Below are 15,243 nucleotides of genomic sequence, written 5' to 3'. Positions count from 1 at the left end.
CTGCTGTGCGTCTACTCCCACGGCTTTTCGGAGACGTCACGTCCGGTCGTCCTTCTTGCTCTCTCCTCCGCATCTCCCGGTTCATTCATCCGCAGCCGGCTCTCTCCTCCTCCTGCTTCTCTTTTTTGTGTAACTGCTGGCTCTTCTCTTTCTGTCGTTCAAATAGAGAGAGAGAGAGACAGCTTGCCTGCTCGGATAGCACGAAGGAGGGTGAAAGGGGCCGTGCGGAAATAAAAGTAACAACAGAAAGCGGAGCTGTGTGCGTGTGTTTATTTGCTGTTGGCTCCGCTGCTCGCGGAGAGAGCCTGGCCTGCTGGCTGACTGGTTCGGGGTTGTTCGTCGTGCTCTTTCTCTCTCTCTCTCTCCCTCTCTGCGCTCCATCCCGAGAGTTTGCTCGCTGCTCCCCGCTGCTGCTAGCTGCGGCGCAGTTGGTTTTTCGGTGCCTACGCAGCCGCCTGCTGCTCTAGCGAGGAGGACGAGGCAGAGAGAAGCGCTGCTGGGCTCCCGAGAGGAAGAGGAGGAGCTGCCGCTTTGTCGAGCCTGTTTGCGTTTTCCTTCTATTTTTTTTTTCCTCCTCGTGCGCGTTTCCTTCCTCCTTTCTAGTATCTTTTTCTGCGTTGCGTGAACGCACGTTTTGGTGTAGTAGTGGCGACGGCGTCGACGACGGATAGTAGTAGCGTCGGTCGCTCGCCGTAAATCCGAGCTCGAAACTTCGTGTGGATGATGTGTGTGTGCGCGCTCCTCTCCGTGACGTAGGACAGGGGAGATTCGCCACAGCGGGGGCCTTCTGTGTGTGTTTCTGTGAGTGTTGGTTCGTCCCCTCTGCGGACCGAGAAGTGTTCCAACTTGGACCGGGTCTTCGCCTGTGCCCACGCCTGCCTGCTTCGAACGTGTGAATTACCGAAGCGGAGTAGGCTTTCCGTCCGCCAGAAGACGTCGTGGCAAGAGGTGGTAGTGGCAGCGGTCGTGGATCGTGCCGGATGACCTCCGGCCGACGCCGCAGCGGTGCTGCAAGGAGGCAACAGCAGCAGGGCCGTGCGGCAGCCGTCCCGGCGTACTACTACGAAGAGAAGCGTACGCTGCTCGTCGTCCCTCGCCGCTGCTGTCATGGCTCCTTCTTGTCGGGAGCGAGCTCCGTCCTGCGAGGCGCTCCGCTGCCGCGGATCGTCGGGTCGCCGGCGCACCGACGTCGTCAGCCTAAACCACTAGGACTAACCGTCGCCGGCTCTACCTTGCCCCGGCACTCTGTCTCCTTTTCCGGAGGTCTTTTTCTGTCGTGGTTCACTTATTGTGGTCGGATGATTCTCGACCGCGAGCACACGTGATCCGCACGGGAACTCTCGACGTGTTTGGCAAATTCACGCCGACGTGCGCGTTTTCCGGTCTATGTTGCGTGGCATCGGAGGTCCCTCGGGCTCGTCGTTGTCGTACGGTCGTCGTCAACCATGCTACGCTGCTTCACGCTGCCGGCTTACCGCACTCTCAAGGAAGAGGATGCCGACGTGCAGGGTCAGTCATTTGCTATTTCCCCTTTTCATACTGCATTTGTTTATTAAGAAATACTATTTATTGGTTTGGCTGATGATGGTAAAACGTCGCTTCTTGGTCATGGCCGAGAGTCAGCTAGACGTGGGTGTTCCCCCCTGGACCGGCGGCCACTTGTGTCGTGCCTTTTCCTCTGGAATTGTAGCACTACCCTCTGTCAGTCCCCATTGTCTTTGTGCTGTAAAAACTTAACAGTCCGTAGAATAGGTGTCGGTCGGCTACTTGCCAAAGCCAGCAGTCATGGCGCGCGATTCTCCTGGTTGTCGCGCAAGAACCGCGCCCGCCGGGCAGCTGCGCGAGTGTAGGCGACACGGAGCGCGACCGAAGCCTCGGTGCGACTCGGACAACCCGTCGCATACGAGGGGAACACCAGCGGAAGATGGTTAGGTGTGCCAAGGAACGACGTAGTGTTCTCTGCGACCATGGTAGCAGTGCTCTAGTGTGGCGAGTGTTGAGGCGCCTCGTCTTTTCGTCCGTCGGCAGCGCGCGCCGCCATTACGGCGGGTGGACGACGTTTTCTTTCTCGTGTCGGCCGCACGAGAAGCGTAGGCCTTTTCGGGCCGGCTGGAACTCCCCCCCTCCTTTCCTTGCGTAGGCACACACACACACCACTCGCCTGGGCGCAGCCGGCGCCGCAAAGCAGCGCGGCCCGTGTCCTCAATCGGCCCTCCTCGCTCACCGTAGTGCCTCGCCCGGCGATTCTGTTCACGCTGGCGCGGACCTGCCAGCTATGGGCTTTTCCTTCAGAAAAATGTAAAGAAAGATGGGGAAGGGAATATCCAGCGTGTCGTGGCGCCCGTCTTTCAACGTCGACCAACGTTGTAGCCATCATGCAGTAGTTACATCATGTGATGCAGGTTGGACTATGCCTCGTAATAACGGGAGACTCCTTTTTTCCCACAGCTTGGCTCATAAAACTACAAGGAACAGGTCCGAGTCTGAATGGAGCATCAACGAGCGCCTCATTCTCACTCGATGTCTTTTTTGTTGCACTCCAGCTTTCCGCGAGTATAGTGGTTGACTGAAGGCGTGCCTTTCATTTCGGTGCAGTGGATGGCCGCCGATCCGAGAAGGAAAAATGCGGCGCCTCGTTTTCTGGCTTATTTTTATCGTTATTTCGAGTTTTACAAGCCCCCCGTTGCAAACGAGGACACGCGTTGGGGAAATAAAACAGAAATGGGTGCGCTGACACGAGACCGCTCTTCTCTGCTACGGTGTACCAGCCAGATGAACAAACTCTTGAAAAGGGTCGCCCACATCTCGTCTCTACATTCTTCAGTGGGAAAGGACAACACGTGCTCTGATTGCTGCTGTTCGCGAGCTTTTGTCGCCTGGGCTGTAGTTCACTCGCACCATACATGCGAGGGATGTGCCTTGGCATTTACTGTTGAGTTGCAGGAGCGCGATTTTTTTGTGATAGAAACCACCTCGTCGAAAGAGCTAACCTTACGGTGGTGCCAAACCGTTTTGATGTTTGTCCACCACGCCTAACATACTGCTTTGTACTTGGGGACAAGTAGTCGGCATCGTTTAGCGGCAGGGCACCTAAGGGAACAATGTCGTGACCACATTTGTCAGATCTATAGTTTCACACCGTAAGTCGCTGTTTTGAAGAAGCTGGAGCGGAAAGTTACGCTGGACTATTTTGACGCGAAGCAACGAGATGGAGCAGAAGCGCACGAGCTGGGTCTTCCGTGGCACTGCAAACCGTTCATAAATCTAAGCCTAGCTGCGGCCTTCGGCATTAGCAACCGCAACAGTGTTTCGTAACGCTATTAACCACTGCTAACAGTGTTCACCATGATTAACTGTGCCTCCCAGTCGCAGTGTTCTAGCTCGGTCCTTTTCCTTCCATCATATGGCCGCAAACCAGGCGGAAGGCTTTAGCCTGTCGAATTTATAACTACATACGCGATAACCCGCGCAGTAATTTAGACCTAAATTGCGTTCCAGGTAGTCACCGGTTCAAGCAGACCCAGCATGGTAGTACGGATGCAAGGCCACGACAGACGCGGTTATAGCGGACCCGTCGAAAATACGTTCCGTGTGGTTGGCGCACTTCTTTATTGCGGCTTCCTTTTGCTATCGACGTTGCAGTCCGCGTCCAGCGTATCCATTCTTCCCCCCTGTCCCGTACGCTAGCGCAACATCCGTGAATGGGTCGTCCGCCATAGCCCACGGGCCGCTTGCTTCATTGATCGCAGGCGCCGCCAATGGCGAGCCGCCTTTCCCGTGACGTCACGCGCGGACGCCGACCGTGCCGTGCGTAGTAGTAGTGCGTACGACCATTGTGTTCGAAGCGTGTACGAGGGAGCGCGCTGCAGCTAAACCCCTTTGTTCGCCTCGCGAGTCCCAGAAACGGCAGTATGGGCGGTGGTAGATAACGAAGAGGAATCAACGGAGTAAAAAGAAAAGGGTGGGGGGGGGGGGGGGGTGTGAATTTGCAGCTACTCCACGCAGTGAGGGGGTTCTCCGCCATGGTGTGCGAGGAAGGGCGGGTGCGCAGTGCAGCGAAGCCGATTAAAATTCCAGTCGGCGCGCCTGCTTAGAACGACAGGAAACAACATTAAACAAAAGGAAAAGTGAGCGAGGCCACAAGACGTGTCACAGGGGGCGACCTGCGTGCGTGCGATACGAGCCGAGGTTGCCGCACTACTCGCCCTTGAGAAGGCCGAGCGCGCTGTGCAAAACAGCCCGTTGCGTCGGCGTCAGTTTCTGTCCCGACTGTCGTTATTACTATCGCCTTATTGCGTGAAGCCCGCGTACCCACTCACTTCTCGCGGTGAATGATCGCTATAAATGGTCTGGCTGTGGTCTGTGGGACTGCGAGACGCTTGTCCCCGTGTCTATGGGGAGAGAGGGCGCGCGGCTACGCGAAGCTCGCCCTCCCTCTCCATAGGGAGAGGGCGCACGGTGTTTGAGCGTGCAACGCTTACGTGTGAGAGAGAATGCGTGCGTGCGCGCGCAGATGCATAGCTATATCTGGACGTTGCCCCGACGGCCGTTGTACCTTACGGTTTCTCTCGCGGATCTCACGTCGAGACAAGCAAATGGCTGCTCCGACAGGACAAGCCACGGCGGTCATGGCAGGATCCCGCGTCCATTTCGGAATTGCCCTATTGGAGCTCCTTGTCAACGTGAGTAGCTTGTCCTCGACCCGTATGGACATGATCGCTGCAAAGATGCAGGAGATATTCGATGCTTCGTTCAAAAGCCACCGTCTCGGTTTGTGAGCATCAAATCGTCTATCTCATCCATGAAAGAGTGGCCAAAGGCGCTTTCGAAAGGATCTGGAAGGCATTTTCCTCCCTCGCTTTCGCCTGTAGAAGTCGCAGTCACCGTTCACGATGCTTCGTTGGTCTCTTCCGTTATTTTCGTTTTTTGTAAGCAGCGAAAGATATCTTTCGCCTGTGACGTGTAAGCGGTCGCGAAGCGCCTGATTTAGCGTAATTATTGCTCGGATGACGAGGCAATGCTGCAGTGCTAACGTTGTATCGATATGCGGCAAACGTTGCCTGCTTTCGTTTCGCAAATGCGACAATGCCTTCGCGCTTATTAATACGGTGGACTCATCTGTGCCTAGATTTTCCTCGTGTTATTAGAGTTGAGCCTCCTCACTGGTATCGCTGTCGAATGGACAACACGGAAGAAAGTCTGCATTTCTAAGTCGGACCTTTCACAACATCTTCGTTCATTCGGTGGAGAAAGGCTGGTACGTAAGGATCAGAATGAACGTCTACTTGCTCCTGAAATCCTGCCGAGGAATCGTACCATTCCTTGTTCCGCCACTTGTTTTCTGCAGAAGTTGCCTTTTAAAAGAAGAGAAATCGCGGACGAAGACGCTGGACAAGCGGAGCGGACTAACGGTTGTTGGTGTATAGCGCATGCAGGCTACACTGTTCTGATATCTCCCTATTAAGATTTACGCATGGATAACTTCAGTGTAGCCCGTAATGTCGCATGTCTGGGTAGCTGGGGAAAGCTTTTTATAGATGGGTTCACTAAGAACTCGAATAGTATTTCATTGTTCTATTTTTCGTTAGAAGAGGTAGATACTTGGGCTAGTTGGTGGGAATTCATTATGCGAGAACAACAGGGCTAAGACGAGGACCAAGAAAGACACGACTCAGTGTCAGTGTCTTTTTTGGTCGTCGTGTTATTAGCGATGTTGTTCTTGCATAATGAGTTATATATTTCTTGTACATATGTACTCTCTGTGGCCGAAAGTAAAGGTGCACCAGATGTTCTTACTGTTCTTGATAGATCTCCCTCTTTCTCTCTCTGCTGAGTCATTACAGGTGTAAGCGCGTGAAATCGCGGTGCATACACAGCTGCTGTCTAACTAGTTATTCTCTTTTTTTCGTTTTAATTCTCATTAAACAATAATCAAGGATCATCATTCTTGGTCCCCCCCTCCCCAACACACACACATCTTTCTCTCTCTCTCCCTCTCATTCCTCAGTACTCTCCGTTACCGCTATCGAGCTGTGATTACTTTCATAGCAAGCTATGTAATGGGCATGCATTCGTGGTGTTATGCATTCAGTGGCGCGACGTTTCTTCCTCTCCTCTGACGTGGCAGCAGTCGCGCCAGGCGTCGTCGCGTAACTTTCCTGCTGTGACGCAGTCTTCGAGGTCGCCGCAGCCCGAGGCGCCAAAGCACTTCTTCGTAATTAGGGGTATGCATAATGCGTCCCGCTCTAAAGACACGCATCAGCGCCTAAAGAAGGCGTTCGCACCGCCTGGCAATCTCCAACCACCGCTCCATCTCGCTCACCGCACAAGTCAGCCTCCCTTCGCGCACTTCGTCTCCAGAAAGTTGTATTTTTGGGTTTAGGAGGAAGGCAGAGCGTCGTGTTGTTGTGACTAGCAAAGGTCGGGCATGTCGCGCGCTGGCACTGCGTCATGTCATTTTAACCGCACCGGCGCATTCCGTGTAGTAGGTCTCGCGTTATTCAACCAACGTTGAGGCACCTGAAGCCAATCACGGATCCAGGAGCGATGTACGGCTAGTCTTGACCACCCCGCCCACCTTGAAGGTTGTGTGCATAGCCAGCGTATGCAGCGTAACATTTGTGAAGACCTTCCTCTCCAAAGTGGCTATATGGGCACGTTGGTTGTCCATTTGTAACAACCGTAAAAGCGCACAGGAACCAGGGACAGGAAAGATGCACACAATCATAGCGCTGTGTATGTGCCTCCGTTTCATCACTGGTTCTTGTACGCTTTGAGTAGCAGGCTAGCGTACCAGCTCAGGCGAAGGCTTCTCTGCCTTTTAATAAATTCTCTCTCTCTCTCTCTCTCTCTCTCTCTCTCTCTCTCTCTCTCTCTCTCTCTCCTTAACGTTCTCAAAGAAACCACCTTATCAGTGTTACTGTGTCGTTAGAACGCTCACTGGGACGCAGATGAATGTTGTTGATCGCAAGAAGCACCTGTGAAATCATCATCATCAGTATCTCTCTCTGAGACCCTCTTCTCGAAAAAAAGAAAGAAAGAAAAGCGTGTATCCGCGCCTACTCGAAACTATAAGAGCGCTAGTACGGGGATACCACGCTTATAGTAAACGGACAGTGGAAGCGGGGCATGATTTCCATGTGTCGAGTACATGTAGTTCGTTGCTGGCGCACAAGACGACCACGTCCGCCGACTGTCAAGCGTCTTCATTCGTCACGAAGATGTCAACAACGGCCCTCTCTCGGCACACTCGACGACGCCCGGTTGACGCCGTCTGGAAGCGCTTGGTTTCTTTTCTTCTTTTCTTTCCCCCCACTTCAAGAGAGCATCCCCGTCTACTTCAGGCTTTGGTTTCGCGTGCGTTTGTCGCGATAGAAGAACTCGGCATTCGCCCGATTACTCCTCGCGGTGCACCGTTCTTATCGACGGCGGCGGTCGCTTCCTGCGTCTTCTTCGACTTTCCTCCTCTCATAGGCTGATATATACTGCTAGCAACCAGTAGGCTGAGAGGTGTGGACGATACGAGCAGGCACGTTTACTCAACAAGAGAGAGAAAAAAAAAGTTTGAGAAAGGTGGTTCCCCGTTGGAAAATAAGAAGAGCTCTCCAAGCTAATATGGGTTGCCTTGTCCTCTTTTAGCCCGTTAACGCATCGGCATAACCAATATCGGGCAAATGGAAACAAGTTCAATCGTTTCCTCGTTCCTCATCTGCTACTTTGCAGCATGGTCTCGTCTTTCTGAAAGCTTCGAAACGGCAAGCCGATAACAAAAAAAGTTGAAGTCTCTGGAATACTTTATTGTCAAAGTACACAGGCAACTGCGTTTCGTCTCGTATAGACGCTATGAGTATTAGGGGCGAAGCTCCTTATAGCATCACCTGGTCGGTCGTCGCTCCATGCGGCGTGTCCCCGCCGTCGCGTCTCCCGTATCATTCAATAGATGGCGCTGTCCCATAGAGATGCAGGCAAACTGCAGTTGGGTGACGGTATACTAGGTGGCGCTGTCCCATAGAGATGTGTGCAAAAATAAAAAAAAGCAGCGGCACCCTGCACGCTAGATGGCGTGCAGTAATCAAAGCGGCGTATCGCTTTGATTACTGCTGGGCGAAACCACTGAACATTTCACGGTGTAACCATGATTGCTTCAGGAGCTTCGCCCAAGCTCTTCATCATTCACCCGCGGATATGCTGTAATTTTTTCACGAACTTCTCATCTGTCGTTGCAGGGTAGCCAACTGGGATCGGTCTGGTTAACCTCCCCCCCCCCCTCTCCCTCTCTCTGCTGACTGCTGCCGATATTAGCGTCGAAACCACTGAAATATTGAACACGGTATAGTTGTGTTTGTAATTTCAGGGTTAGGTGCACCCAGCCCTAATAAATTGACCGTCGTTGACCAGACCGCTCCCTATATGCTCCGCATTATGTGGGACACCTCGCCACCACCTTCATTCTGTGTCCTCTGTGGCAGCCTTAATTCGTTGACACAAGAGCTTATTAAAACTTCGCGTTTCCGCTAAAGCGTGCGATCGCGAAATCTTTCGCGTGATCATCATCGAAGAATTTAGTGACTGTAGTTTGCTGTAGTTCGCTCGCATTTTCCTCACACTGTCGAAATTCGAGATGGAATGTCGAGTTGGGAAACGTTTCAAAACGAATAACCGGATTCGTGCCCGCTGGAATGGGGAGAGCCTAGCGACTGTTTTTCCTGCCGTTTACGGACCCCTTCCGACATGACGAACGAAGCCCGTTTCCTCGAAGCGGCCGCGCGCGTGCTTTGTTTTAAACGCGTCCCGGAAGTTTTAGTAGTGGCCGAGGGTGCACGCCCCACGCGCCGTTCCGACGATTCATCGCCGTGGGGGCTTTCTTCTCGCGTGCCACAACCACCAGGCAAGCATGCGGTAGCTTCTAGCGAGTGGCTGGATGTCTTCGCACTTTCTTTCTGGGTAGTTTCCGTTTCGCCACCGACGTCAGCATAAAAAAAAAAAAAAATGGTGTGAGTGGCGGCGCGGTCGAGCAAGCGCGAAGCCACCTCGCGCGATGCGCGAGGAAAAAGTTTTCGTCGACGCGAGGAAGGGGCGAGCGAGAAAAGAAGTGTGGCCTGCGAAAGCGGGCGCTTTTCAAAAGAGTGGAGGAGGAAGAGATGCTGGTGATTCTCCGCCAAGGCAAACTTCCAAGGAATGCGCGCAACAGGCCTCGCACTCGCGTGCGCGCGCCTGGTTCATTCACGCTTGCCGTCACGGCTGCTGCTGATTCACACACACCCGCCGCTTTTTCTTTCTCTCTCTCTCTCTCTCGGCGTACGACGCGGTGAATTCACTCTGCCCCTTGTTGTTCGAAATAAACGCTTTCCTTATAGAGATAACGAAGTAATATCCGTAACTAAACTTGCAGCGCAACACAGCGGTGTATATATCCTCCCAATTTCGAAGTCAGTGCTGTCCGTGTCTTCGTGCCTTCTTTCGACCGCGTGTATTCTTGTGTTGTAAGGATATGGCTAAGAATGTTGTAAGGATATAGTTAACGATCACCATTCGACTGGCCCGTACTCTGAAGTTGCTAAATGAAGAACCTAGATGAAGTAGACTACTAGGGATCGTACCCATACTCAAAACACTGCGGCGGCGGCGGCACTGAAGCTGTGGTCCGCAGGCTCGCATTCTTCTTTTTCCAGTGCCGATGGTTCCGGTTGCTTTGGAGCTGCTATCGCCGAAACTTGCCTGTTCAGCTCTCGTTCTCGTTAAACAGGCCTTTTTGCGAGTTCATATGGATTGTCTCACGTTGGGTATTTCGTCTTATGTTTTCAATGTTCATGCGTGTGTTCTCTTTGTCTGTACTTCCTCAATTACATACATTGTTAGCAAACATTGTAGGGGCTAACATATTTGGTTACGGAAAGGGTAAAGTTGTTATTCACCCTATAACTGTATATATATGAAAAGGTGCGCAGTTGAGGAAAGATTCGTTCAGCTTCAGCAAAGCTGTAACTAGAGCTAGGTGGTTTGGGGGATGTATACATGCACATATGCACACAAGTATATACATACAGAGCGGTTGGAGTCCCCTCCCCTCAACATAAAATCCTGTCTACGCACCTGTGGTTAAGGGTTCGAAACCGGGATTAGCGCCTTTCCACTGTGGTTCCTTTATCACTAAGAGCTAACCAGAAGGGGTTAGCAGGCAAATTCTACCGCGTTTTGCCGCCTGCGAAACGGTTTTTCTTGAAAAGCCTTCCGTGCTTTTGCAGAACTGGCGTGCATTTTCCAGTTTTCGTTCACCATTCTCTCACTCTTCCGAACAGTCACTTATGAACCTGGCTGACTCCCCTTTTCAAGAAAAAAAAAAACATGGTTTATCCCTCCGTCATAGGAATCGGAATAACACGAAAGTAAAACGTGCCCTTATAGAAGTAACTGAATGTTTACTGTAAATTATATAAGAGAGTTTGCACAATGTATATTGATGTCTGGCAGCTATAGCACCGTTTAACGTGAATGCACCCAATTTGATGCTTGGTGGTACATCTCCATGCCGACGGCTAACGTCCATGTTCAATGATTAAACAAACCCTTGTGGTAGCTGTAGTAGTTAACGATGAAAGCGTAATCAGAGAACGAGTTGTGATAGCCAGAAGAGCGTCGCATATTGGACGCAGAACTTGGTCGCCATCGTGCGGCATGTTAAAATGTGATTGAACACCACGGCCGGACTAGAGGAAAACGCAAAGCGCGTCGTGCTGCCCCCGTAGCCCGGCCGCGATTTTTCTCGGGGCGAGCGCGTAGGCGGGGAACGCGGTGTTACAGCCAGGTGAGGCAGGCGCGCGTCGCAGAGCTATTTTTGGTTTGATTAGCGTGCTGCTATGGCGAGGCCGACGCTTTTACGACGCTTGGGTGAAGGTCGCCACCTCGCGGCGTGTTAAGGCATTGACATAATTGCACTTCTATTGAAAATGCGCCGAATGGAACGAACGTGTAACGCGTTGCAGGTACTAATCGCGGTTCCTCGCATGCGCATAGATGATTTTGCGGTTTGTGTCGTATAAATGTGCGTTTTGTTGTTCAATAAAATTCAGTCGCGAGTCTGCGCCCGTCTTCGTTCACTTCCTTGTCCGTGTTTACTTCGCGCAGCACCTTGTTTCATGATGTACGACCGACTCGCCCAGCAACATGCATTATTGAACCACAGTAATGATTAATTAGTTTACCGCTTCCAGAGGGCAACACCACCCTGCCGACCGGGAGAGTGGTAGATATAAAAGGCGCGTTTGTAAAGCTTCTAGAGTATGTGATCGTGGCGCAGTGCCTTGAAATCGAGACTATTTACATATTCACAAAAAAAACTAAAAAAAACAAGGGTACAGCTATACAATAAAAAAAAAAAAAAAAGATCGTGGCGCAGTGGATAGCGCGCCCGGCATCTGTTGTTGCGGACCGAGCGGTCGTGGGTTCGATGCCCGTCGACGGAACTTTTTTTCTTTGCCATCTGATCGCGTACATTTTTTCGACGTCATTTCCGTGACGGAAATACGTCACTGAAGTCTTGGTGGAACCCGGCATAAAACACTTTCGTGTTAAAAATTCCCCGTTAGTGCCCCATAGTATGTGGTCTAACCTTCACTTCGGCATACGCGCAGCAAGAAACGCGCTCTTCGTGCTGTGACGAATTGGCGAGACCAAGAAAGCATGAGCTCACGGGTGAATCAAGACGCGAGCGCGCAGATACCGCTGCCTATGTACCATGTCCTGAGTTCTGTATAGTGAATCACCCTACTGCTGCTTCGAAGTGTGCATGGTCGGTCGTCTTTCCGTTGCGTTCGAGTCATCACTTTCCGGTGACCCGGAACGCATGGTGCCTGTTGCTCTGGCTTGCGAGGTCTAATCGAGCTTGAAATATTTGCAGACTCGGCGGGTGATAACGCTGTTGCGCTCTGGCAGCGGAAGCTTGCCGTCTCATTTCTCGAGAACTGCGTCCGAGGAACGACGGTAAGTGGATGCACGTGCCTATATACATTTCTCATAAAAGATCCTCGCAGAAGTCGCTGTTTTAGCGCGCATGTATGCTATCAGCGATTCAAATCATTTCGAATGGTTTGAGTATCGTGAAAAAATCGCACCGGATGTTGTGAACCGTTCCGGACATCTTGAGCAGATTTCAGGCAGTGGCAAAACAGACCTCCGGGATGTCCGTATTGTGTATCCGTATTCTCCAGCGTTCATCGAAATGAAGTCCATGCACCACTTTCCGTCGTCGATCTTTCTCTCTCCCCTCCATAAAACGGGCGACATTCCTCTCGAAGTTGCCGCAGTAGAATCTTGGAACACCGACTGCCGGTGTATTGATTGAAATTGTTTAGTACATATCTACCAGACTGCGTGCAGACGCTGCACTTCAGCTGTCAATGCTTTGTCTTGTAACGGCGACGCAGTGGGGTCTTACGCTTTTTAAATAATTAGCAAGGTCCGACAGTGAGTGATTCTGCCGATGTCTCCGCGAAGCTCGGATGCTCTGACCTGTTCGACTGTGGCCTCTTAGGACCGCGATTGCAGATTTCATTCCTCGCCGGTTTTCATAACAGCTAGGTTGCATGATGAAATAGTTTAGCGTGGATTGTTTAAGCAAGGTGCATTCTACAGAGAGTTGCCTGTATAACTTTCCATGCCCGTATTATGAACTATAGCTAAAGACAACGAACGCACCGTAACACGATACCTGGCGTCGCATGAGACGTCGTGCCCTTGACACTCGGTTTGGTAGCCGTTCGGCTGTGACATAATCTATCTGCGCAAGCATGGGCTGCCAGTCGTGTTATCTCTTCTTCAGTGCCGCAATTTGCCTTCCATGCATGGCCAGAAACCTCCGAGTGCTTCCGTGAAAGCATAAACATGTATTGAAATTATGGCTCGAATATATCCGTACGGACGTCCTGCCAAAATGTGGGCACCTACTTAGCACTGGTTAGATACATGCCAGTCATAAGGTAAAAATATTATGTTCGCAAAACACGTTTCGAGGATGTTCTTTTGCGGTCAACTTGTTTGATTGCTGCTGACGAAGTGACAAAAGAAGCGACAACAGTGAGGCCAGGAAGCGTTGTAAAAGCTTTTACAACGGGGAAAAGACGCTTTGTTTTCGCGCATCGTGGCCCGGCGCGCGTGCCGTGTACGCGTACACCGCTTTAACTCGCCGGTATGCGCCGTCGCTTTGCTATCGGGGTCGAAAACGACGTGCCCGCTGGAATGCGGCTCTCGTATCCGGTCGGCCACGAATATGGCAGCGACCCGGTGCCGCACGGCCTGCGTCGTTTCCTGACGCGTGCTAGCTAGCCCTCACCACCGCCACAATTAGGCGACCGATATCGTGTGCACGTACTAAACACTCGGTCCCGCATCCGTCAACCATAGAAAGCAGTCATTCGCTGCAGAAAATTGGCGCTAGTGTACCACGCGAGACGAAGGCGACGCGAAGAGCGTCCCGTTCCCCAACGCTGGTGTCACGTACTGGGAAGCTAAAAAGCCCGACGCAGTGTAGTGGCGCCATTCACACTCTAAAGTAGCAATGGGGTGAATTTGAAATCGCACTATCTGGGGATTATGTCGTACTGAGCGAGCGAAAACCCCACGCATCGCATGTCCGACATGGATGTAGTGCAGAGTGCCAAAGCGCAGGCAAATGAATATGTGTGTGTAGCTGTAAGCGACAGTCTGACACATATGTCCCGACTAGCGTACTTCCTTTGGCTACTTTAGTAGGTAATAAAATGGAATCGGTTCGTTCGCATCATTGCATGGGAGATACATTCGTCCTGAGGTGGACATAGAACAGGCAGACTGATGATGACAGTGACAGTACGCACAGTCACGACTGGTAGATAACGGCTGCGGTAAACGTACAGTCGGTGTCAGAAGTTTTAAGTCCAGTATGTGTGAGAAGACTGTATTTCTTAACAATTTGTGAATGTATTCGGTCGAACTGCACAGTACACGTTGTTAGCGAGATTTAGAACGGGCCGAAAATATAAATTCAAGGCTGGCTGCCTGCATAATCAGCGGGAGTATTCACCTTTTTCTTGCGTCTCCTGATGTCTAAACGTTTGACGTTGAGTGTACATTCACCGAAGACCGAATTTTGTACGATCGGGGATAATCTCGAGCTTCGTTGGCTACCCAGACATTACTGGTCACGCACTTCATCTTTTTTTTTTTTTTTTTCGGTGGAGGATCCGTCTGAAGTAAGCGGAAGTCCCGCTTCCGCTTCTCCGCGGTGCTAGACTGTTTCCGTTCTGGCGCGTGTTAGTTTCTTTCTTTTTTCCATGACGGGCGTGCGTTACTTTACGGTTTTCTACTCCTTTTTCCGGCGTCGTATCCTGGTTGTGCAAAAGAAGGGTGCGCGCTAATGCGCCTTGCCCCGTTCTGGGCCCGGCCGGCAGTGCTGGTTGCCGCCCTGCAGCAGCAACAGCCGCTGGCTGGAACAAGTTGCGGCAGGCGTATGCCGCTGCTGCGCCCCCGAAAGAGCACTCTTCTCTCAAGGTCGCCACCACCACCAGCACCGCTGCTTCCATAGCACAGCGGGTTGTTGGTGGAGGTGGGGAGGGGACGGGGGATAGGATTTAGGGGGGGGGGGGGCACCCCTTTCCGCGCGGTCGTCGCGGAAGCGCGGCCCCCTTTTGTCCGCAGCCGGCAGCGTATTTTCTGTGTGCGCGCGCGCGTGGAGGACCTTCGCGCGAACGGACGGGCGCGGCAGCAGGGCCCCGAGAAGTCTGTGCTGTGTGACCCCCCCCACCCGTCTTCTTCTTGAATGGCGCTTTGTCCTCAATGGTTCTCTCCTCCTCCTCGGGCTTGCCCTCCGACGACGACGACGTGTCTCTTCTCTCCGGGCAAGGAAGGAAGCAAGGAGGCTGTCGTTTCTCGCAACGCCGCGTTTCGCGAGCTGCCGCTCGCGCTGAATGGGCGACCGCCGTGTGCCCCATGTTGGCCGCCACTCTGTGACCTTTGCCCGAGCTGCAAATGGCCGCATTGTCTTTTCGGCCACGCCATTGTTGGCTGAAAAACGTCGCCGTGTGCAGCGCGCCGCTTCTGCGGAGGCTCGCTCGTGATGGCCATTGTTTGCGTGCGGCGTAAACGTTTTTTCTATCTCTCTTTCTCTATCATCTTTCTTTCGTGTCAGTTTTTATTAGTTCAGAGGAAGGTCGCCCCGTGACGTGTCACGGGTCCGTAGGTGCGGAATCTGGCGGCGTGGAGTTTTGCGCA

At 52.3% G+C, this 15,243-nt stretch overlaps 1 protein-coding gene across 1 annotated transcript in view; it reads left to right on the top strand.

Annotated features, from left to right (window-relative positions):
* Positions 1-520: 520 nt before the first annotated feature.
* Positions 521-15,243, top strand: part of LOC119387443 (SHC-transforming protein 1) — a 36,258-nt gene continuing 21,535 nt past the window's right edge. The window contains exon 1 of the mRNA XM_037654839.2: positions 521-1,509. Within this exon, the coding sequence (XP_037510767.1) occupies positions 1,446-1,509 (64 nt within the window). The 5' untranslated portion in view covers positions 521-1,445. The remainder of the gene's footprint in view (positions 1,510-15,243) is intronic.

Source organism: Rhipicephalus sanguineus, chromosome 3, assembly GCF_013339695.2.
Source record: "Rhipicephalus sanguineus isolate Rsan-2018 chromosome 3, BIME_Rsan_1.4, whole genome shotgun sequence".
NCBI classification, from domain to species: Eukaryota; Metazoa; Arthropoda; class Arachnida; order Ixodida; family Ixodidae; genus Rhipicephalus; species Rhipicephalus sanguineus.
This window is presented reverse-complemented; position numbering and strand designations above follow the sequence as displayed.